The sequence below is a fragment of the Orcinus orca genome, chromosome 6, assembly GCF_937001465.1.
Source record: "Orcinus orca chromosome 6, mOrcOrc1.1, whole genome shotgun sequence".
NCBI lineage: Eukaryota > Metazoa > Chordata > Mammalia > Artiodactyla > Delphinidae > Orcinus > Orcinus orca.
The window spans coordinates 18,750,219-18,775,959 of record NC_064564.1 but is presented as its reverse complement, the minus strand read 5'-3'; the positions used below and the strand labels follow the sequence as shown (position 1 = coordinate 18,775,959).

The 25,741-nt window shown below is 37.0% G+C and overlaps 1 protein-coding gene across 1 annotated transcript in view; it reads left to right on the top strand.

The window, feature by feature from the left end:
* The window catches only part of ADAM28 (ADAM metallopeptidase domain 28), a 61,854-nt gene that overhangs the window by 3,196 nt on the left and 32,917 nt on the right, over positions 1-25,741 (top strand). The window contains exons 2-10 of the mRNA XM_033429765.2: positions 4,175-4,278; positions 7,811-7,887; positions 9,375-9,453; positions 11,272-11,348; positions 12,974-13,166; positions 14,920-14,991; positions 15,880-15,951; positions 20,589-20,758; positions 23,249-23,333. Coding sequence (XP_033285656.1) covers positions 4,175-4,278; positions 7,811-7,887; positions 9,375-9,453; positions 11,272-11,348; positions 12,974-13,166; positions 14,920-14,991; positions 15,880-15,951; positions 20,589-20,758; positions 23,249-23,333 — 929 coding nt within the window. The remainder of the gene's footprint in view (positions 1-4,174; positions 4,279-7,810; positions 7,888-9,374; positions 9,454-11,271; positions 11,349-12,973; positions 13,167-14,919; positions 14,992-15,879; positions 15,952-20,588; positions 20,759-23,248; positions 23,334-25,741) is intronic.

Genomic DNA, 25,741 nt, shown 5'->3' with positions numbered 1-25,741 from the left:
TTAAGTCCATGTCATTGCATAAACCCTGATTCAGGGCTTCACATCATGTGTTTAGTTTGAAAAGACATTGCTTTCAACAGTTTTGAAAAGATTTGAAGAAAAATGGAAATATCAGTATTATGTACAAAGGGGCTAAACTCTAAAATGGCTCCAAACACATTAAAAAATAAAGTAGCCATCCAGACTAATGTCTGGTATATTAATCTTGTCAACAAGATTTAACTTTTCTAAAGACAGAGGGAGGGAGGCAGAGAGAGGGAGGGAGGCAGAGAGAGAAAGAGAGATAGAGGAAGGAAGAAAGAGAAGGAAAGAAAACGGTTGGAAGGAAGGATGAAGGGAGGGTGGAAGGAAGGTGAGAAGTTTCCAGATTAAAAGAGAGTAAAGAGGGCTTCCCTGGTGGCGCAGTGGTTGAGAGTCCGCCTGCCGATGCAGGGGACGCGGGTTCGTGCCCCGGTCCGGGAAGATCCCACATGCTGCGGAGCGGCTGGGCCCGTGAGCCACGGCCGCTGAGCCTACGCGTCCGGAGCCTGTGCTCCGCAACGGGAGAGGCCACAAACATGAAAACTAGATAAAATACCTGACCCTAGAGTGGATTCTGCACTGGAATGGGGAAAATGCTATAAAGGATATTATTTGGTCAATTGACAAAACTGGAATACTGATGGTAGATTAAAGTACTGGCTCAGTGTTAAATTTCTTAAATTTGAGAGCTGTGCTATGGCTGTGTAAGAGAATATTCTTGTACTTAGGAAATACTCAAGTTTGTAGGGGTAAAGAACCATGATGTATGTAGTGTAACTCATCCTCAAATGGTTAGAAAAAATTGTGTGTATGTGTATGTATATTTATATACATATGTATGTGTATATACACATATGTATATATGTGAGACTGAGAATATTCAAAATCTCAGTGACAACAGCCTCAAAATATTGATGGCTTACAAGAATACTTTGTCACTACATGAACATGTAGGGTAAATCTGTGAATTAGGTAAATCTGGGTGAAGGATATAAAGACGTTATTTGTACTATTCCTATTCTTGCAATTCTTGTATACATTTGAAATTATTGCCAAATAAAAAGTGTTTAAAAGTACCCCCCCCCCAAAGATTTCACTTTTCTAAAACTAATAAACAGTGAAAATAATGATCTAACCCAAAGCCAAATAACAGTTTTCTTTTTCTTGATCCGGTTTTGCTCGTCAAAACTAATCCATCCTGTGAGTTCTGTGGGAGAGAGAAAAGCAAGTATTAAAGTGAATTAGTAGAAACATATTGTGTTTCATCTCAGATTTGTGTAATCCCTGGATGATAGTTAGTTGTGTTTGTTCCACAGGCCTTAAAATGATTAGTGTGCTGTTATACAGCTGGGAGGAGACGGCAGCATCACACCTTAGGATGATGAGCCAAACAACACTTAGGTCTGTTGCCTCTCTTTAACTGCTGTATAATTTGTTGTATCTCAAATCTCATTCTTTCAGGGCCTTCTTGGTTTCAGAAAAAGAAGGGCCATTAAGGGAAATTCTATCTGTTTTCTTTAGAGAATGTACCCTGTTGTAAGAATGTGAAAAGCTGGAAATCTGTTCACTTCACACTGAAGAAAGTGAGAGGTTGCTGGAGGCGTTTTAAAAAATATCCTGGTTTAGTTTATTCATTGATTTGTTTTGGTTGCCATTTGGAAGTGCTTGGCCATCAAACAAAGAGTTGGAAAGAAATTTCTCCACTGATTTACATGCTTAGACTCCATATTTCATAGTCAGTTGGGAAACATTAGCATTTAGATACTAACTAGAGGCATGGAGACCAATGTGTATATCAGAGAAAACTTGTGTTGGTTGGATTGGCCTGTCCCCTTCTCACCACTTCTGAAGGGCAGCATGTGAGTGTTATCCCTTTCTGCTTTTATAAAAAGAATTAGTTGGGTAGTTATTATTTTATGAACTGAGGGCAGCTTAGACTAATATTTCCCATCAGAATAATGTGTGTTTCATACAGCATTTTTAGAAGAGTTACTCTGGTTGCAATGTTGGTGAATATATGGCTTCATGAGCTCCATATTAATGGGACTAATTGCACTGATTGAACACAGTCCACCAGACAGCATGCGGGTGCCTTATGGTGTACTTAGAGAGTAACAGGAGACTGTACGGAATTGCTACCATCAGTTAATTTCTGGCAAGAGTAATTTTCTTACTCTTGGCATCTTATTATTTTGAAATAATTATGATAATTAGGAAAATTTTCACTCGATGGAAAGAAAATGACTGATTTACTGTTCCTTTAGGCTTTTGAACCTCGCTTATTGTTTTAAAACTAACATTATTATTTTCCTCTACCAAAAATTAATTAAATAGAAATAAAAGATGCCCAGTGATTAGCTCTATAACAGCAAGAAGTAAGTGACTGAGGGAACTTGTGATGTAATTCTTGAAGTGTGACTATGTAATGAGACATGTTATCACAAGGTTCTGATTAGAACATTATTGAAATGACTGTCACCTATTCAAAGAGATCATTGGAGATTCTGTATTTATTTGCATAAAGTTGTAGACTACTTGAACTGTTCTTCAAGATCATTTAATCTGCCCCCTCTTTTCACAATTAAAAAACCCAAACTAAACCCAAAGTTAATGTAGTCTAGTGTTGACGCCACGGCTTTAAGTGTTTCTGAATTATTTTTAACAGTAAATCTTGAGCCAGTGAAAGAAATGCCATTTCATCTCTTTAACACTCCATTTTTGACCCAGTGAGCTTTTAGCAAATTTAATCACTTTTTCTATTCTTCTAAGTTAGATATGCAAATGGCTCTTGAATGGTCAGAAGAATGAAAGCCATCCTAAAATGATAAAAGAAAATTGACATCACTAGGAATCTTGAAAAGTTTCTACTTTAGTTTCTGAAGAAACTTTGAAAAAATAAGCATTTATTCTCTGGAACATCACTGGGATAAGTGTACATTCATGCAAAGTGACTAATGAAAAATACTGTTTTATTTGCTAAAAGATTAACCCCATCACATAAATTTATGTTATCATAGAATTTAGGTTTGCCTATTTTAATGAGCTAGAATTACCCTCTAGTCATTTAAAGCCTTTCCAGTTCTAGTTAGGAAACTGCTGGGTTGGGGCCATCCTGTGGACCCCTGTTCCCTTGTACCTACATTCTCTGTGGATCTGCAGCCCCTTAACCTCTAAAGAGCTGGTCTGTTGACATTTCCTCAGGCACTTCTTTATACAGAGCAGGGACTGGACCATGTGGGCAAATAAAAAAGAAAATAGAAAATTCAGCATCAGCTTTGGGAAAACTGAATTTCTCTAAAAAAAATAACTTCTAGAAACAACATTGAAATGAGAATTCAAGATGCCAATAGTAGGTTGAATCTTTCCAGTTCTCTTTCAATATAACTGCAGGTTCAGAAGTTTTCCTTCCAGGCCAGTCCTAGTGTTCTAATTGTCTACTTCTCCAGGTTTCATATTTTTCATGTTTTCTATTCAAAAATGAAGGTATGTCTGTACTGCAAAAGTCAGCCCATTCTATGGAGCTGATATTAGAGCCTTTTCTTACTGATTTCGTTTCTGTCATTACTGTAAAATATTGCTGTTGGAAAACCCAAGAAAAATATATTAGAATCTGAAATGGCATCCATTAGTTATTTCATTTTTATGACACTGTGTAGTTTCAGAGTGCTTCAGTTTGATTATTCTGACACTGATTAGGTTCTTAGAGGATTACTTTGGCTTCTGTTCTCCTGTCCTGGCTTTTGCCTGAACTGTTTGCTACCTTCCCCTAGGGGACACAAAGTGGTAAAGAGAAGCGGGAAAATTCTTAGTGAAGAAATATCTTCACTAAGTGTTTTTGAATTATTTTTATCTTTGAATTATCTTTTATCTTAGTGAAGATATTAAATATCTTCACTAAGCTGAGAAACACCGGTAAACTTTCAGTGGGAAAATATCTGAAGATATAGATTAAAGATCTGAGAGGAAGAGTGGGCTTCTGATTTTGTTGATCTTTTCTGGTGTCTGCACTTTTATAACTCTCTCACATAACTCAGTTAAAGCCCCTGCGTGTGGCCTCATTCATCAGAAACGCAATCAACATGACCACTACCGAACAGCATATGTTAGTTCTGCTTAGCTGAATCTTCTCTAACTTTTTTTTTTTTTTGCTCAGTTAATTCTATAAAAGAACTCCCTGGAGTGAAAAACTATGAAGTGGTTTATCCCAGAAGACTTCATCCACTGCATAAAAGAGAGGTCAAGGATCCAGGTCAACAGGTACAGCTTTTGATTTAATAAAGAATTTTGAATACACGCACACACACACGCACACACACGCATATATATAACTATATTTAATATGTAGATATATATACATACACACATTTGTGTTTTTTAACCTGTCTTACCTTTATTAATCTTCACGATAACCCAACATTCTATTATTAGCTTTATTTTGATTTTAAAGTTCTGGCAGTTGAGATAAACTAACTGTCCAAGGTCACACAGAGGGTGAACTTTATTTATGGTAATTTATAACTTATTCTGTTACTTCTAAAGAATTTGATGCAACTTCTTTTATCTATCTCTTTATATATCTCTATCATCTATACATACACACATACAAACAAAACCGTGAACACTAAAATTGAAGTAAAAAATAAAATATTGTGGGTGAATAAATGCATATATGTGTAGTAAATTAGGATTAATTCCTGTAATTGAACATAAAATTTACCTCTGTTTTTTCAAGAGTCGGCTATTAAAGTTTGTAGAATTCTTACCACTTGACAAAACACACATTCTCAGTCAGAAGAGGAAAGCTAAAACATGATGATTCATTCCACAGCAATTTTCTAATTACCTACACCTGGAAGTCTTCTGCTGGGAGCCAGGAAAATACAAATAAATGAGACATAAATGACAGCTTCTACATCTACCTATTGTAAGATGAAACTCACTGGAAGCTCATATTCCCCAACTGGACAAAGTTCCTCACAAATTATTTTTTCTAAAGCAAACACATGTATAGCAACAGAACCCAGAGTAGACTCTGTTTCCCAAAATAATTGTCTCTCAACAAAATGTTTCTGCTAAATTTATATAGGACCCATATGCATTGGATTCCCTGTCAATATGGCTTTCTTCAAATGCTTTCTGGCAGTCTCTTAAAAATGCCAACTACATTTTCCACTGAATATTTTGAGGTGAAAGCCAAGTTGCTAGAAATTAACTTTGTGGTTTCTGTGTTGAGACTCTTGGTCTTCCTTGTGCAAATAATTGATTAGCAATTACGTGAAACATTTAGAATTTAGAGTGCATGGGACAGAGGGGATCCCTGTATCTACACAGATCTCAGTCTGGATTGATCACTTCTCAAGGCAGTGAAGAGGAGGACTCTTGTACTTACTATTACACCACTGTGCCCTCTGCTGGACCAGAGAATTAAGGCACCAACATTACCTGTCAGGTATGCCAAGAGCATGGCCCATCTTTCTGACTTCCTCACACCTGGCCACATTATTTAAGATTTGAGCTAGAATGAAGTAATCCTCTGAAACATTTTCTGGAGGAGGCACTAACAGCCAAGACAGAATCTTAAAGATTTGATTCATGATTGTATTCTTGACTGTATTTTACATACATGGCATAAGGAGACCTGAATAGGCGTTTGTTGAATAAGTGAGCAAATGAGTAAGTAAACAAATAGACAAATGAATGAGTGTAAGTGGAATACATTTCCTATAAACCTGCATAGATGTATAGTCAACACATTCTCAGTCAAGGTCCCTGATGTTGAAACTTACATTCCAAAGGTGGTCACTGTTCTTGCAGTCTTCAGATCACATTACCCAGTGCACCCTCTTTCGTATAGTCTCTGGTTTTCTCCTTTGCTGTTTTCTTTCATCCGTACCCTCTATGATAGTATTGGCTAAAACTCCCATTACCCAATTATCTTTTCTGAAACAACCTCCAAATAATATTTTATCTGAAAATCTACTAAAATCCACTGCTGACAGAAAACAGATATCTGGAAGGCTCTTCTGTATGGACGGTCATATCTGGTATCCTCCTAATATTTTCATTTTATCTGGCCTTTCTTAAGCCTGAACAAGAAGTGGTGTTCTTTGCCCAACAATTCTCCATGACATTTGTTTTCAACCCTCAGGCTTTTTTCCAGCTCCTGTTATTCATGAAAGTGAACTCAATTAGAGCAGCTTCCCCTCCTCTAGACCCACAGCGTAGGATATTTATAGTCTGAGATTTTTGACACCAGAGACACACTTCAATAACTGAAAATTTAAAGGAAATTTTAGCTGAAATAACTGACCTTGGAGATGGCAAATCCCTGCACAATACTCTGACCAGATGGCTCTAACTTTTTTTTTTTTTTTTTTTTGCCGTACGCGGGGCTCTCACTGTTGTGGCCTCTCCCGTTGCGGAGCACAGGCTCCGGACACGCAGGCTCAGCGGCCATGGCTCACGGGCCCAGCCGCTCTGCGGCATGTGGGATCTTCCCGGACTGGGGCACGAACCCGTGTCCCCTGCATCGGCAGGCGGACTCTCAACCACTGCACCACCATGGAAGCCCCTTTCTTTTTTATCAACAATTTTATTTTTAAAAATTTTTATTGGAGTATAGTTGCTTTATAATATTGTGTTTATACTGCGCAGCGAAATGAATCAGCTATATGTATACATATATCCCCTCTTATTTGGATTTCCTTCTCATTTGGCTCTAACTTTCTATTGTCCCTGGATGAGGTCAGGTCCTTTTCTCTCTCCTTCAGGAGAGGGAGGAGACAAGAAAGCTTGACCTTAGGTGTAACACAGCAGTGGAAGCGTCACTGAGTCCATAATAACTGGTGCTTTATCACGTTTGCTCTGCCACATTGGATCTCTTTAATAACAACAATGTCCTAGTACTTCCCAGTGAATTGGTAGATATTACATGTCACCATGGCTAATAACCCTGTTTTATAGGACAAAGTCAGAATTCAGTACCTGATAACATCTTCTTTAAAATTCTTCTGTATAGACCTATCTCCTCCTGTATATATAAATCTAAACTTAAAATAGTTCTCCTTTTCCACACAGTTTACTAGAAGTGACATTTTCTTCTCTTTCTGAACACCCGAGACTATGTTTTCTTCCTGATGACTTCTTCCTGCCTTAGGGTACAGATTCATGTTATTTTGCCCATCTTCTGCCCTCCATGTAGCAGTGAGAAGACCTCTAGACCAAATCATCAGTTGAGAGGCTTGCGGGTCTTTGGGTCTGTGTGCATAGTAGTACTTCTTCTCAAATAACTTCCCCCCCCTTGTCACCTGGCTAATTCATATCTCAGCTGACATGTTCCTTCCTCAGGAAAGTCTTTCCCTGCCCTTAAGACGTGAGACATCCTACCCTGCTTCCAGATTCATACCCCTTATCATATAACTCACTTCTGTTGTCTGTCTTTCCACAATATTATAAGCTTTCTGACAGTCAGTACCAATTTTTCCTGCTCAGAGGCCAGTTTCCAGAACTTAGCAGTGCCTGGCATATAACCCACACTCACATCCTCTTTGTAGAATGTGAGGCTGCCTGGATGGATAGATGGGTTTGTATAAAGGTCTCAGATAATTTGTCTATTCAGTTGGCAGCTTGACTTGTTAAAAGAGGCAGAAGCAGACATTTGGAATTACAGAGACCACTGTTAAAGAAAAGCAGGCACTGCTCTCTGATGATGAGACAGATGGACATAGCCAAGTGAATCTGTGTGTGTGTATGTTTTTAATCACCAGTAAGTGTTTGTGCATTTTTGCAGGAAAAATTTGAAACTGAATTGAAGTATGAAATGACAGTTAATGGAAAAATCGCAGTGCTTTACTTGAAGAAAAACAAGTAAGAGTCTTTACTTCTGATACTATCCTCACCAACAGCCAGTTAGCATGTGGCAAGTGTGATAACTGAGTCTGTTACTACTTATGACTCCCACAAACCTTGGCTAATCATCTTTTACTCTCAAGTGACCCAAGGGCTTCCACGAGTATTTGTTTGTACTGAAGTAGCAGAGACACTGAGTAAGGTAACAGTTCACTAGTGTTCTGCCAGTTGAAGTCATAAAACACAATGAACGGTGTGCGAGCAGACGTATATTTTATCAACTTCTATGAAACAGCACATAGATTTTTAAGTCTCCCCCACTGCATTTTGTTATTTTAACACTGAAAGATTAGATATTTAAAAAATTTGCAACTATTTTCATCAGAAAAACAAGACATACATAAGTTAAGTAAACTCTAGGGCCAAAAAACAAGTCAGTGGTAAAAACTGACTCAGGGTCCCCTGATTGCAACACCAATGCTGTTTCTACCCAGCCAACCACTAACCCTCCATTTTCTCATACATTACATTTTCCTGTATTCCTTCATTCTCTTCATTCAGTTCATTGAAATTAAACATTCTTTTTCAAATTTCACTACCTCAGCTCTCACCCAGATCTTGATCATCCTATATCTAGACCATATCCAAAGTAGTTTCTTCCTAATTCTGTGCTTTCAAGTTTTTTTAATCCCTCAATTGTTCAGTATAGGGCAACGAGATTTTTTTTTTCCCCTCAAATAGACTATCACCTTTTGCAAAAAGCCACAACTGTCGAGAGTTTGGAAACAGTGTGGTACAATGGATTAGTACAGGCTTTGAATTCAGACAAATCTGGATAGGATTCTTTGCCACTTGACTGTTTAATCTCATCTGAAAAATAAGGAGAGTAATATTTATCTGGTAGGATTGTTGAAATGATTAAATGATATGTGTAATAGGTCTATCCCAGCAGCCAGGATAGAGATGGTATAGAATACATATTAGTTACTTCCTTTTCTCCTTGCCCTGCCTCTTTTAAAAATATATTCAGACTCCTATTTGCTGGTGGATAATTGAAAGAACTTTAGGAAGCTCAGTGAGAATGCTGAAAGAGCCCACACTACCAAGTGCAAGTCAGTTTTCAATACACTTTCCACTGCTGCAACTGTTAACAGTTACTGGTAACTGACAAGGACTGGGTGAAAAAGGCAGTCATCCTTAGCTGTGGGGAAGAACAGTGCTCTTTTCAGTCATTTTTATCAGCTTTGCCCTACTCAGTTCTATTTCTTCCTCAAATCTCTCCTCAAACAGGCAGAGTCTGATGAGGAAACAGACATTGTTCCACACTACTCAGGAATGTCCCTGCCCTTCCCACTCTCTCCAGTTTAAGCATCCCTTTCACGCTTGGATTTGCCCTGAGGGGCTAAGAGGTAAAACTTTTCTCCACACCCAGGGAAAGCTCTCGCTTTGATCACTGGACTTTGCAATTAGCATGAGTAAACATGACATTTTCCTCCCACCCTCAGGGGTCTCCTTGCACCAGGCTACACGGAAACATATTATAATTCCACTGGAAAGGAGGTCACCACGAGCCCACAGATCATGGTAAGACAGAGTATCCTAAATTCATTGCTAATTGGCGTGTGACCCACACACTCAGAAGCAGTGTCATTGCCAATTAGTGAAAGTGAAATGGTGTTATGGCAACGATGTTTTTTCACAGTAGTAATTTCTTTTAATTTTTATTTTATATTGGAGTATAGTTGATTTACAATATTGTGTCAGTTTCAGGTGTACAGCAAAGTGATTCAGTTATACATGTATATATATCTGTTCTTTTCCAGATTCTTTTCCCATATAGCTTATTATGGAATACTGAGTAGAGTTCCCTGTGCTATACAGTAGGTCCTTGTTGATTGATTATCTATTTTATATATAGTAGTGTATATAAGATGTGGTACCTATATACTATGGACTATTACTCAGTCATAAAAAAGAATGAAAAAATCCCATTTGCAGCAACATGGATGGACCTAGAGATTATCATACTAAGTGAAGTAAGTCAAACAGAGAAAGACAAATACCATATGATACCACTTACATGTGGAATCTAAAAAAAAAATGATACAAATGAACTTATTTACAAAACAGAAACAGTAGTAATTTCTTAATAGATCCTCTAACATTTTTACAGTTTGACAAGAACAAATGTATTCCTTGACCACCATGGTAACCCTTTCCAGCCTTTAAGGACTCCTTATAGGAGAGTGGGCAGAAAGAGCTTCTTATTTTCATTTGAAAAGTAGAGAATTAAATGTATCTGGTGTTTTTATTCAGTGCCAATCACCTCTCAGGATCATGTAGTCTCTCAAACTCAAGACTATTTCCTCAATGGTAGAATTGTAGAATTCTGTGTTTTCCCTAAATAATTTCCACTCTGGACTCTTATTCAGAGAAGAAGACAGGATGAAGTGGTATGAGGAGTGTTTTATCCTTGCCATCTATTCTGAGGAAGTTTTTCAAGCATTTTCTTCCATAGCAATGCACAGAGGTTTATGTGGGCCAGTATCTCACCTGTTTCAAAGTAGAAAGGTGAATTTGACTGAAGTACATCCATGTGAAAAAGTGCTAAGACTGAGCATTTGGCTTCGAGTGGATACAGGGAGGTTAAACTAATCTAGTTAGTCTGGTGGCGCTCTTTGGAAAAATCAAGAAATAACAGCACAAACTGAATAATCCATTCATTGGAAAGAGCTCATCAGTGTTAGGAAAATTCACTGAGCAATTAGCCAAGGAAAAGAATGAATGTCTGGTGTTTTGGGGGCTCAGGTTTTAAACTTATACCTGTGAGTTGTTTTTTTCCCAGACTGCATTCATCCCTGTTATCCTTCTTCGGCAACAACAAAATTTACAACAGTGTTTAGTTAATGCCCCCTAAGCATTTGGGATCATTAGCTAAATAGTAAAGATTTTAACCACAAAAGGCTGCTAAAAAAATTTTTTTTAGGGAGACTCCCCCGGTGGTCCAGTGGTAAAGAATCCACCTTCCAATGCAGGGGATGAGGGTTTGATCCCTGGTTGGGGGACTAAGATCCCACATGCCGTGTGGCAACTAAGCCTGCATGCCACAACTACTGAGCTCGCGTGCCTCAACTAGAGAGCCCACACACCACAACTAGAGAGAAGCCAGCACGCCGCAACGAAAGATCCTTCATGCCTCAACAATGATCCTGCGTGCTGCAACTAAGACCCAATGCAGCCAAAAAAAAAAAAGAAATTAAAAAAAATTTTTTTTGTTGTTCAGCATAAAATGATTTGAAAATATTATAGATCTTGTTTCAAGATTTCAAATTCAAATTTAGTAGCGGGTCTAAAGTACATGCACACTTTTCCTTTGTCAAACCCCTTTTCCCTTTTCTCTAGGATGACTGTTATTACCAAGGACACATCATTAATGAAAAAGTTTCTGATGCTAGTATCAGCACATGTAGGGGTCTAAGGTAAGGCTTCATAATGGTTTGTATGCACCTGTGATGATGGGTGTGTGTGTGTGTTAATTACCTAAAGAATCTCAAATATAATAAATTATACTATAGTTGAGTATGAATTCTAAGGACTCAAAAATTTTGAAATTTGAAGGAAACATGGCTTTTCTTGGTAGTAGTTTGTAAATTACACCTCTGAATTGCTTGCAGAGTTGTTTTTGTTTGTTTGCTTGTTTTCAAAATATAGGTTTTTGTGTCCCAGTTTTAGAGTCAGAATCTTTAGGGAATGGGAACACCTCTCTTCACTCTAAACTCTCTCTAGTGTGTCCAATCCATGCCTATGACATCCATTTCTTTTGGGATGTTAATGACTTGTCATGTATTTGTCTACAGTAAGATATCTCTTCTGATGCCCAGACTTCATTATCTCACTTCCTCTTCCATATCTCCATATCTCTCCATATCTGGATATCTTAAGGAAATCTCAATCTTAATATACTCCAAATCAAACTAATGATATTCTCCCTCATGTGGCGTTTTTCCAGTGTTTCCTATCTCAATAAAAGATATAGTCAACCAACCACCTAATATAGAAACCTAGGTTCCTTGATGACTTCTTGCCTTTCAAATACGCATTTTCTATCCATTTAACAAGCCCTGTTGATTATATGTTCTAAATATTCCCTGAGATTATTCACTACATTCTCTCTCTACTGCCACATCCTAGTCCAAACTGCCATGATCCTTTAGGCAGGCTATTGCAATAAATCACCTAACTTATTTCCCCAATCCACTCTTCTACTTCCACGTATGCTTAGTCCAGCCTCCCTGCTATATATTCTCAGACTTTTTCTTCCTAGCTGTTATCTGCCATAATTGCATGTAGTACGTATACATCATATAATTGTATATATTTGTGGATCAAATGTGATTATTCGATCCACATCCATCTTCCTTATTTGAATATAAGCTCCATGAGATGAGAGACCACGACTCTTTTCCTTTTACCTTCTGCCCTTGCTCCAGTGTCTAATGAATAATGGGTGCTCGCTCCCTAATTCATGGTTAAATGAATCTTAGCTCAGGGCTTTAGCAGAGAGAATCGAGAAGAAATTGATAATATTCATTGATTATGTGCCTTATGTATTATCTCCTTCAATCTTTACGACTATACTATTAGGTAGGTATTATTATTCCCATTTCAGAGGTGGAGAACTAAGGCTATGTGAGTTTAAGTCTTTTTCCCATGGTATCATGGATAATAAGTGATAGACTCAGAATTTTAACTCTATCTATAAGACTTCAAAGGCTCTTTTATTGTCGGTGTATCTTTAGAGCAGACCAGGCATGAGAATCGGAAGGACACTTGACTGAGAGTCAGGAATTTTCCATTCTAGCACCAGTTCTGACACAGGTTAGCTATATGACTGCAGTAGTTACTTCTCCCCAACTAGTCCAATTTCCTCATAGAGAAAATAAGTTTAGGTAATCTCTAAGCGTCTCTTCAGCTATAATGTTATACTATATTTTACTGCCATGAGCTTGGAATGCTTTGGCATTGGTCATTTTTTGAAGTCGACAAGTCTTTAGTGCTCAGAACTGGAATATTTTTAGGAAGCTTAGATTCTTGTGTTTTTCAGGGGTTACTTCAGTCAGGGAGATCAAAAGTACTTCATTGAACCTTTAAGCCCCACAAATCAGGATGAACAGGAACATGCACTCTTCAAGCACGATCCTGATGAACAGAAGACTAACAGCAACTGTGGGATGGATGACATGTTATGGGTACCTGAAATTCATCAGAATGCAGCCCCATCGGCCACCAGTCTTCTTGTATGCCTACTTTTATTTCTTATTTGCGGTGCTCTCATGTATCTCATCCTGGCTGCTCTGGTTTCCAGTCTTAGTAGCTCCAACTGACTGAAACTTTACAGTCATTGTTGAAACTAGTAGGTTAAAGAGACATTAAAGCCTTACTGTACATTGACGATTTATTTAATGAGTGTGTAAGGATCAACTATTATTAACAACATGTTGTGTGCAAGGGTTAAAAAGATGCATCGATATAATGCTGGCCTCCTAGAAGCAGACAGCTTTCGCGATGCTACAACATACAACAAAGGTGTAAAGTATTATTACTGCTTTGAGATAAAATACCCTGCCTTCTCCATGAATGAATTTATTCAATAAATCTTTCTTAAAGTACCGCCATAGGTGCTGGGGATATAGCAGTGGGCAAAATAAATATCAGATCTTCCCACAGGAACTTAGAATATTCTTTCATACCTGGAATTCAGCTTCTGGTCACAGAAGGAAAATGAATATTGCTTGTGTTTGAAACTATAAAATATATACACAAAAACTTTGTCATTATTACCTTCATTTTCTTTAGGATACGCTTCACATCCAATCATCTCTTCTACTGATACATGTTCTCAGAATGCATAAGCACCGGACAGAATAGGTTTGAATAAAATAGAATCTCTGTTGGATTCAATTTGCTGTGGGTTTAAATTCTACCAGTGGTATGATATCTAAGAGTCCAGGAGAATCACTCTGAGCTATATGTTCCTATGAACGTTGATCTCCTGGTTTAGCTTGGTACAGGCCTCTAGTCTTTCTGTCTCAATTCCTTGGTAACTGTGTGCAAATAACCTCGCTCTCATGACTTCTTATTGTTTGGTTTTGCTACTTCTTCTCAGTTCCTCTCACTGCTATCCCGCCACTGATGGACCACTAAATATTAGAGGCCTCATGTAACTCAATACTGGGTCCCACTCTTTACTTTATCTACACATTCTTCCTAGGTAATCTCATCCAGTGCTATGTCTTATTTAAATAGGAACTGTTCACTAATTACCATCAAATGTATATCTCCAGCCTTTGCCTTTAGAGGCCAGACGGTTACAAGTAGCTGCCTACTTCATGCATCTAACCCTTATCTGAATTTCTCATCTGGCCTCTTACCAATTTCTACTGATTAAAGAGTTCAAGAACCCAGATCAGTAAAAAATCTTCTGTGAAACATGTTTTTTGTTTTTGTTTCATTTTGTGGAGAGAAAGAAACTGAAAATAGGGAGGCTTGGAATATGGGAAGGAGATCAAGCACTGTCTGAGAAGAAAAGGACAGACTGGGTGCCGCGGTGGCTCTGGACTTTGCACCATTGGTAAAGGAGGGTGTATTCACTGGGATAGGAATAAAAGGCAACCAAAACAAAACAAAACCCTAGGAGGATGCTGAAGTTAATGTGCCTCTATTTCACAGCAGGCTAGTGGAGAAAGTCCACCGTTCAAAAAATATGAAGACTTTGGTTTTATTTTTAGCACTCAGTTGTGTAATCCTTTACACTCTTTGGTAAAAATGAAGGGGCCAGACTAGAATATCACCAATGTCTCTTCTACCTCTGACATTCTGAGCCTTGTCTATAGATGATTCTGGATGGTTAGTTAGAGTCAAAATGGTAATATTGTCTTCCTTCATTCCCAGACCAACCAACTCTTACAAAATTACTCATTTAAAATTTAAGAATGACTCTTGCAGAGAAAGATGTTGTCTTAGTAATCTTCTTTTTTATGTTTATTATAGAAATCCAAAGACCAGAAGGCTTGGGAACAAAATAAATACATAGAATATTTTTTGGTCCTGGATAATGGTGAGGTAATTATATCAGATAAATGTGTCTTTTAAAATGCTATACTACATAAATTTATTATGCAAGATATTAAATAATGGATAAGTTTTTAAAAATAATGAGTATGAGCTATTCTTTTTTACAAATTGTTTTGAACCTAGGAAATATATAATTAGACTGATATGATCTTACCTTTTAAGGAATGTACACCTAATATGATATGCATAAACTGATTTTTTTGCACTATAATGCGCCTTTCTTATTGTCTTAAGAGCCCCAAACTTATTTTCCAATTAAATTCCTTTGTCACTTTGTCTTCTGTTAAGTAGTTAAATCATTGGTAAATTAAAATTTATGCTCATCAGGGAGTGGTAAATAAAAAAAAAACTAATGGATAGAATTTTCTGAAAAAGATGATTTTTTGGTAATATTCATTGTTAATCTTCTTTTATAAGAATGCATTTTATATATTGATTGTTCTAAACCTGAAGTCCACATGTGTGCTCTCAAAAGGAAAATTTTTGTGTTATGATAATGTAAGTTAGTTCAGACCCTAAAATTTTGACCTCTCTTATTATACTAAATTCACTTACTGCTCATATTTTTCGAAATAAGTAGACTATTCCTTGCACTAGTGCTCCTCAGCTTAGGAAACTATGGTATTTAACTGAAAATATGTCTGCAATAGCTCCTTAGAGCTTTACACTGAGCTAGTACTTCAGGGGACAAAACATCATCTCTTCTTCCAGACTGCTTTAATTTAGGTAGAGAAATAAGGAAGTGCTTTGTTTTTAATGTTTAAGTGTTAACTTTTATAACTGATCATTAGTTATAATAAGTAAAATAAAGTGAAATTGCTTTTTCTTACCTTCCAATTATATTCATTTCTATCAATGTCTATATTTTGTCTGTAGTTTAAAAAGTACAATCAAGACCAAGAGGAAATAAGAAAGAGGGTGTTTGAGATGGTCAATTACATCAACATGGTATGATATATTTTATTAAGTGTAATTTTAACAATTTGCTAGGTGATGCCATTGGGTGTTTCTATGAATGTTCATGAAGCAGGGAAGAAAAGCCAATAGTCCTAAGACTAATACTGCTTACTGGTTCTTGAAGGGTGACCACAACTTTGGCAACTTAATTGAATATTAATATTACATGATAGAGAAGTATCTCACATACTCACCACACTATTCTCAGGTCCATGAAGGTATAGGAGGTGGTTTTGTTTCATGGTTTTTATTTTTCTAAAACCCAGTAAGAAAATGCTGACACACAAATCCCAATAGAAAACCAATCTAAGGAAGAAAGTGGAAAACCAACCAACCAACCAAAAAACAAAATAAGCCAAGCTCTGGTACATAGCAGCTTTCAATACCTAATCTCATTTAATCCTTGAACAATGCTAACATATTATTAAACGTAATTTATAGCTAAGAAATTAGTTTCTAAGATGCAAAATAACTTGCCTAAAATCACAAAGTTAGAAAATGGTAGAGAGAAGATTTCAACTTAGATTGGTTAGATTTCCACTCCTGTTTCCATTGTACAACTGTTGATTTGGTTCTTTAAACGTGATTTTATTATCTAATTTCTAAAAACTTTTAAAAAATGATTTTTATATCATTTCTATTTAAATCTTGTTAGTTTCCTATTAGTTGAACATATGGTTACCTACTTAGTTGAAATGGCTGAGTCACTTGTGGTCCTGCAAATCCTCTGAGGATAGAAATAAAATGAAGGTGGATACAATGACCAAGGTCATATCTCATCTTTTCACCACAAAGAGTATGCTGACTCCTCTTAAAGAGCCCCAAGAACTGGCCATATTTATTGAGCACCTACTTTGTGTTGTACTTTTCTAGATTACGGAAATAAAATGGGGGACAAAACTGACAAATATCCTTTTTTTCAAGGAGTTATCCTTCCCTTCAGGAAGTTAGCATCCTTGTTCAAGGAGGCAAACAAGTCAAATAAAGAGTATGTAAGATGGTGATCAGTGCTATAAAGAAAAATAAAGCATAAAAAGAGAGAGAGAAAGGGAGAGAGAGAGAGAGAGGAGAAAGATTGAGATATCTTGGGTGCTGTGTTAGACAGGGAAGTCATTTCTAATAGGGTAACATTTGAGTAGAGACTTGAAGGAAGGGAGAGAAGTCTGACCCTAGGCAGAGCAAAGGACCTGAGGGCAGAACCTAGATTGCCTTGTTTGAGGAATAAGGGGAAGGCCATTGTGGCCGGTTGTAATAAGCCAGGGCTAGGGTGGGAGATGACATCTAAAGGTAGCAGTGGCCAGAACCTGAAGGCCCTGTGGGTCTGCGTAAGGACTTTGCTATTCTTTTTTTATTGAAGTATAGTTGATTTACAATGTTATGTTAATTTCTGCTGTACAGCAAAGTGATTCAGTTATACACACACACACACACATATATATATATATATATATATATATACACATTCTTTTTCATATTCTTTTCCATTATGGTTTATCACAGGATACTGAGTGTAATTCCCTGTGCTATAAGTAGGACCTTGTTGTTTATCCATCCTATATATAATAGTTTTCATCTGCTAATCTCAAACTCCAAACCCTTCCCTCTCCCACCCCCCTCTCCTTTGGCAACCACAAGTCTGTTCTCTATGTGTGTGAGTTGGTTTCTGTTTCGTGGATAGGTTCATTTATGTCATATTTTAGATTCCACATATAAATGATATCATATGGTATTTAGCACTTTGTTATTCTTAATGAATGAGGAAGACATTGGAAAGCCTGAGCTGAGGTGTGACATGTTCAGATCTGTGTTCTTAAAAGATTACGTTGGCCATTCTGTTGAAAATAAACTGAAGGAAAGCAAGGGCAGAAACAAGACCAGGTAGGGGAATCGTGTCATAATTCAGGGCAAGAGAAGATGGTGGCTTGAGAAAAGGCAGTGATGGGAGACCTATTGAGAAGATCTGATGTCTGGACAGAGTCAACTGGGTTTACGAGGTGGGTGGAAGATGAAAAGCATAAGAAAAAGAGTGGAGTCAGGTGACACCAAGGGTTTTGACCTAAGCAACTTCAAGAACGGGGAACAGTGGTGGGGGATGATGGAAATCTATCAGAGGAAAGATTAGGATTTCCATTTTGGACACAGCAACTTTGAGATATCTCTTTGTATAAAATTTTCTAGGTGGAAATGCTGGAGATACAAGATTGAAGTTCAAGGCAAGAGATGGCAGGTCCAGGTCCATAGATATAAATCTATGACTTTAGCACATATAGATGGCATAAGACACAGGTTAGCAAACTGTAGCCTGTGGACCAACTCTGGCCTATTGCCTTTTTATAAAATAAAGTTTTATTCAAACACAGTCATGCCCATTTGTTTACATTGTTTATGGTTGCTTTCCTGCTACAATAACAAAGGTGGTGAGTAATTGCAACCAAGACCACATGGCCTCAAAGCCTAAAATATTTTCTACCTGGACCTTTGCAGAAAATGTTTGTAAAATCACCAAGGGAATGGGTGTAGATAAGTAGGAAGAGGACACAAAGATATATACTCGAAGTACTTCTCTAAGGAGGAGTAAGAGGGGAAGAGGTGAGAGAGTGGAGGTGAGACCAAGGAGTAGACAGTGAGATAGGAGGAAATCCAGGAGAGGTGGTTATTCTAGAAGCTACTTGAAACAAAAATCTATCAAAGGAAGACATGAGCAATGATGTGAAATGTTCTGAGGACCAGGAACTGGCCACTGGATTTAACAAAGTAGAAGTTATTGGTCTCCTGGATGAAGCACGTTCCTGTGGAGTGTAAAAGCATGATTCCAGGGAGTCCAGGAGACAATGAAAGAAGTGGAATTAGAGACAGCAAATACAGAAATTTTGTTATAAATGGAAGCAGAGAAATGGGGCCTAAGTCATTGGAGGAAGAATCATAAAGAGAAATTCCGGTCCCGCCACGATGAGGCATCCTTTATATGCTAATGAGAACCACGGCACAAAAGGCTAAACACTGACAGTGAAAAAAAGATGGAATAATTTTTGGAGGAATCTCTTTGATCTGCGGAGAGATGGCAGGTCCAGCGCATGCATGGAGAAGTTGGCCTTGGGCTCACAGTTCATTCATATAGTGAGGAAGGGGAAGCACAGGTTGTTTGAACAGGTGTAGACCAGTGGGTGGACGGGGTGGGAGCTTGTGGAGATTCTCTTCTGGTTGCATCTATGCTCTTCGATGAATTTGGCAGCCGGGACGTCTGCTCAAAGTGATTATTTAAAAGAAAGTGGCAGAATTTTTGAGAAAGAAGAGCAAGTATGAAAAAATGTATAGAAGGTTGTGAGAGTGAATGGGTTTCGGAAATGCAGCAGGTTTGCTGGAGGATGGTTCAGACCACTTGAGGGTTAGTGGTCATGGCTTCTAAGTGAAAGCAGCCAACATCACTTGTTTTCCCCTGTCTGTGTTCGGGGCTTGATGGAGGAGAGACAGAAGGGAGAGTTTGTTTTAACCGGGATTGGAGTTTTGTCAGGTGAGTAAGATAAAGAAGAGAGGAATAAGGAAGTTGGAAAAAAATCAAAGGCAAGATTTTAATCTGATTAGATTTTTACTTTGCTTTTGATGATAATTGCATTCCTCAACACTTTTCTTGTTTTCTTGTTTTTTTTGAAAAAATATCTCCTCAGGTTTCTCAGCAGAAAGTTGCCCCAGGAGAAGGCCTGTAACTGTGTAGTTTTTTTCCCCAGCTTTATTGAGATATAATTGACATATTACATTGGGCAAATTTAAGGTGTTGTGTTGATCTGATATACTTATATATTGCAAAATGATTAGGTTCGCTCACCTAATAGGTTGGCTAACACCTCCATCACGTCACATGATTCCACCATTTCTTTTTTGCGATGAGAACATTAAAGATCTTCTCTCTTAGCAATTTTGAAGCATAGAATACAGTATTATTAACTGTAGTCACCATGTTGTACATTAGATCCCCAGAACACCAGAAGCTTGTACTCTTTGACCAACACTGTGCAGTTTTATAAACTATAGTAGTAATTTAAGTTTTCATCTTTAGAGTAAGTGTATTGTCTCATAAGCTTAACTAGTTATTTCTAAAGGTTATTCTGTATGCGTTGTAGATGATTTGGTTCAGTCCAGTTTCAAGTATTAGAGGTCCCTTACTTTATTGTAACTCACATATGCAGGACTTTTTCATGTAGCCTGTTCCTTTTCTGATGTCCAAATCAGCACCGAGTCAGGTTTGCTAATTCTGAAAAATTATGACTCTGAGGAAGTTACATAGCATTTGAGGAAATATATTTATAGTAAAGTCATAGTCATGAACTACTAGCAGGAAATTATAATATTTTTTGAGGTTGCAAACAGGAAAAGTTTGTTTCAATAGACCCTTTGTCCCAAAAAAGGGAGTTTATAGACCTGAAATATCTAAGGGTGTCTGTCTTGCCTACAAATGGGGATGCTAGTGTCTGCCAAAAGAGATGGTAACTTCCATTTCACAAGTACGTTTGGAAAGAAGGTTTTTACAGTGCTGTTGTAAATAAGTTTCAAAATCTAAAGTACATTGAAAATATTAAAAGATAATAACACCATTATGAGTTGTTACTTTGCCATTTATTCTCTTTCAACAGCTTTATAAAAAGCTCAATACTCATGTTGCCTTAATTGGGATGGAAATCTGGAATGACAAGGATAAGATAAAGATATCCCCCAATGCAAGCCTCACCTTGGAAAATTTTGCTAAATGGAGGGGGGGTGTCCTCCTAAGAAGAAAGCGTCATGATGTTGCTCAGTTAATCACGTATGTAGAGATTTTCCCCTTTGTATGTTCTGTGGTATAAAAAGTATTCATTTGGATCTTATGTTGCATGTGCTCTTACTTTTGTTCCAACGATTTCTTTTTCTTTTTTTTTAAGAGAGAGGCTAGTAAGTGAGCAATGATTCATAACAAGCTTGTTTGTTTTGATTGTGTATAACAGAAAGGAAAGGCGGGTTTAGATAATGGCAAGAGGGATTTAGATTCAATGTTTTAAAAGAATGGATTAGCTGTACGCACCAATCAGGACAAACTTCTAGGACTGAAGGAAAATTGAACATGATATTCTAATCCCATGCTTCTACCATCCTGACAAAATGACTAATTAGTGACTAATTTAAAAAATAGGGGAAATAAATCCAACAGCTATAAATGACACAAGACTGCTAAGCATATGCCTCAAAACAGTTCTGCCGGATGGTTTGCAGCTGGAATCAGATTGCAACAAAGAGTGACTTAAAATTACTTGAGTTTCACTACCTGAGAAAACAGTGGGTGTCATGGGAAATAAGTGGACTAGGTCCTGTCAGAATTAATTAATATTCTGTGCTGGTTATCTATGACTGCATGATGCATCAGCCCGCAACTTCCAGACTTAAAATAAGTCTTCTTCATTTATATGTCTAGTGCCTTGCCTGGGGTGCCGGTTGGTCATCTCTTTGCATATACAGCTTTTCATGTGGCTAACTTGAACTTCCTCCAATATAGTCTCAGGTTTCTGGATATCTTAACAAGGTGACTAGCTTTCCCCAGAAGAAGCATTCTAAGAGGCCCAGGAGAAAACTTCAAGGCTTGTTATGACTCAGTCTTAGAAATCACACATCACTTCTGGTGTATTCTGTTGGTCAAGAACAAGTCATAGACCTATCCAGTTTTAGGGAAGGTGCTACACAGGATATGAATACCACAAGGCTGGCTCATTGGGTTATCTCTGAAGGCTAGCTGCCACAGTTCCTTAATTTGGAAAGATGAGTTCCAGACTCAGGGGCCCACCACAAGACATAGCTCATTTTGGGGAGTGGTTTGGTGATTTTCCAGGGTCTCGAAGGTAGTGAGTAGTAAGGGAATTCAACTCTTACCAGACTGGTCCCAGGACAAAGCTAAAATGGTAGTTGAATCCAGTATTGTGAAGTAATAGGGTAGAGAAATATAAATTATAGACAAGATGACAGATGTATAGATAAAAAATAGTAATCTAATATCAAGAGTAGATTTCCTGAATAGACCAGAATAAACAAGATAAAAGAACTAAAAAGATAAGGATGGAAGGAAATAATTGCCCTTTCATGTGTAAATTGAAAGCCTTACCATTTACCTGACAAATTAACAAAATATACCTATACCTGGGCATAACCAGGTATGAATCTTAGAGTCCAAATATACTATATCCACTGAAAAGAGAAACCAAAATAGGTAATCCCATAATGGAGGAAGATTTTATTTTTTATAAATGAGCTAGTAGTAAGAATTAAATCCACAAAAATGTAGACTTAAGTATAAATAATTTCACAATATAATTTTAAAAGAGAATATAAATACCATAAATCTTTAAAATATCATGTATGATACAAAATATCATTACAGAATAACAGATATTGAAATCTCCATAGGGAATGGAAAGTGGCAGGAAGTTCTCTAATTTCCTCATTTTTCATGGCAAAATGTGTACTTGCCATTCTTTATGTTGATAAGTGGAAAAATATATGTTCAACTTTTTATGTAAATGCACCTACTATGGGAATTTTTAAAATGATGCATACTTGCAAATTTCTAGAGGCAAACCAGGGTCAGATTCTTAACAGACAATAATAACAGAATAATAATAACAAAAAAAGCACATGGAATTATTAAAAATTGAAAGAAAAAATGAAACAAAACCAAAATAGAAATTAACATTACTAAAGACCAAATATATCATCTACGTAAATAAATGCAAGTGGTTCAAATGTCACTCCAATAGGACAAATATTGCAAATGCATAAATGCTTCAATAACACAAATACTTATAGAATGAGCCCAAACTTAAATCAAGCTACAGCTAAAACAGTGCTAAAATAAAAGTAAACATATATAAAAATACATGAGGAGAATATAAATTAAGGTGAAACATGTTTCATCTTAATTTATATATTTATATAAATTTATACATACATATGTATATTATAAAGCAAAACATTTGTTAGAAAAAAAATCCCCCTTTATTTCCTGACAAGAAATGAATTCCACAATGAAAAATATAAGAATCATGAATAAGAGATATAAAATATTAAAGTGATTACTCCCAGATGCTTGGATTTAGGTGGTATGAAAACCATTGTATTTAAAAAAATGCCTTCTGCAAACTCGCTGAAGGAAATATTTGAGTGATGATTCGCAATGTGAGTTTCTCTGTTAATTAGTAAGGGTTCTGGATGAATTGTCTATAGAAAATATACTTAGAGTCATAAGCTTTATCAATTTCTCTCTTTTTCGCAGGGCAAGTGAATTTTCTGGAACAACTGTGGGCCTTGCTTTCATGTCTACAATGTGCTCTCCGTATCATTCTGTTGGCATTGTTCAGGTTTGTTTAAACTGTTGGTTCTACAGCTCAAGCCTGTCAAATGCTGTTCTGCTGCATCTGTTGAGAAGGTCATGTAGTTTTTCTCCTTTGGTCCTTTGGCATGGTAAAAAACAGTGACTGAATTTCAAATGTTGAATCAATCTTGCATATCCAGTATAAACCCAACATGGTCATAATGTATTATTTGTATATATTGCTGGAGTCAACATGGTAACATATGTTGAGGATTTTTTGCATCCATATTCATGAGGGATATTAGTCTGTAGTTATCTTATCCTGTAATGTGTTTTTCAGGTTTTGTTATTAGAGCAAGTATCAGGGTGAAGGATGTGCTCCCAACTCTTCGATGTTCTGGAATATTTGAGTAAAATTAGTATTATTCCTTCCTGAAATGTTTGGTATAATTCACTAGTAAAACCATATGGGTCTGGCATGTTTTTGTGGAAAAGTTTTAAACTACATTTTCAATTTCCTCAATAGATGTTGGACTTCTCAGGTTATTTATCTCTCCTTGAGTGAGCGTTGGTAGTTTGTGTCTTCAAGGAAAGTTGTCCATTTAAGTTGGCATATATTTGTCGATGATATTCCATTACTATCCTTTTAATATTTGTAGGATTTGTAGTGATTGTCCCTCTATCATTCATGATATTAGTAATTTGTGGGGTTTTTTTTTTCCCCATTATCAGTCTGGCCAAAGGTATATCAATTTTATTGATCTCAAGGAAACAGTTTGTGCTTTACTGAGGCTTTCCTAGTTTCAATTTCATTGATTTCCGCTCTTGTCTTGATTTTTTTCTGCATTCTCTGCATTTAATTTGTTACTCTTTTTCTAGTTACTTAAGGAAGAATTTTAGATTGTGAATTTGAGGGTTTTCTTCTTTTCACATATAATCATTTAATACTATAAATTTCCCACTATGCACTGCTTTAGCTGCATCCAAGTTTTTTGGATACGTGTGGTTTCATTTTCATTAAGTTAAAAATATTTGCTAATCTTTTTAATAAATTTATTTATTCATTTATTTATTTATTTTTGGCTGTGTTGGGTCTTTGTTGCTGTGTGCAGCCTTTCTGTAGTTGCAGCGAGCAGGGGCTACTCTTCACTGTGGTGCGCGGGCTTCTCATTGCAGTGGCTTATCTTTGTTGCGGAGCACAGGCCCTAGGCTCACGGGCTTCAGTAGTTGTGACACTCAGGCTCAGTAGTTGCGGCACACGGGCTTAGTTGCTCCACCATATGTGGGATCTTCCTGGACCAGGGATTGAACCCGTGTCCCCTGCATTGGCAGGCGGATTCTTAACCACTGCACCACCAGGGAAGTCCCCTTAATTTCTTTTTGACTCATGTATTATTTAGATGTGTATTGTAATAATTTTCATTATTGACTTTTTAGTTTAATTCTGTTATTCTGTCATGGTCTGTGTATTCATTTGTTAGGGCTGCCATAACAAAATACTATCGCCTGTGTGGTTTAAACAACAGACATTTATTTTCTCACAGTTCTGGAGGCTGGAAATCCAAGATCAAGGTGTCAGTAGCTTTAGGTGACAAGGTATCTGAGGCCTGTCTCCTTGGCTTGATGATGACCACCTTTTTGCTGTGCCCTCATGTGGCCGTTTTTCTGTGCACACTCATCCCTGGTGTCTCTTCCTCTTCTCATAAGGACATCAGTCTTATTGTATTAGGGCCCCACCCTTATGACCTCATCTAACCTAATTATCCCTTTGACGATTCTATCTCCAAATACAGACATGTTAGGAGTTAGGGCTTCAACATATGAATCAGTGGGCAGGACACAATTTAGTTCATAATAGTCTGGGAATATACTTTGTAGAATTTTGATATTTTAAATTTTTTTGAGGTTTGTTCTTGGTCATTGCCCCATATGAACTTCAAAAAGAATGTGTCCTGTTGTTGGAGTGTTCTGTAATTGTCAATTATGTCAGGTTGACTTATAGTGTTCAGTTCTTTTGAATCGTTTATGGAGAGAGTGTTTAAGTATCCAAGCAGAACTGTAGATGTGTCTGTTTCTTCTTTCAGTTCTGTAAGTTTCACTTCATGTATTTTGAAGCTCTATTGTAAAGTGAATACACAGAGTTGTCATGTCTTGTTGGAGAACTGATCCATTTATCATATTATGTCCCTCTATTTCCCTGAGATATTCCTATTCTGAAGTCTACTTTGTCCAAATTCAGTATAATCACTCCAATACTTTGTGGCTATAGTGTACTTGATACAACCTCTTCCTTACTTTTATTTTTAGCATATGTATTTCTTTACATTTAAAGAAGGTTTCTGCTAGACAGTATATACATGGATTTTATTTTTTATCTAATCTGACAATCTCTTTTATTTGGTATGTTTAAATAATTTATATGTAATATCATTATTCATATTGTTGGATTAAAAT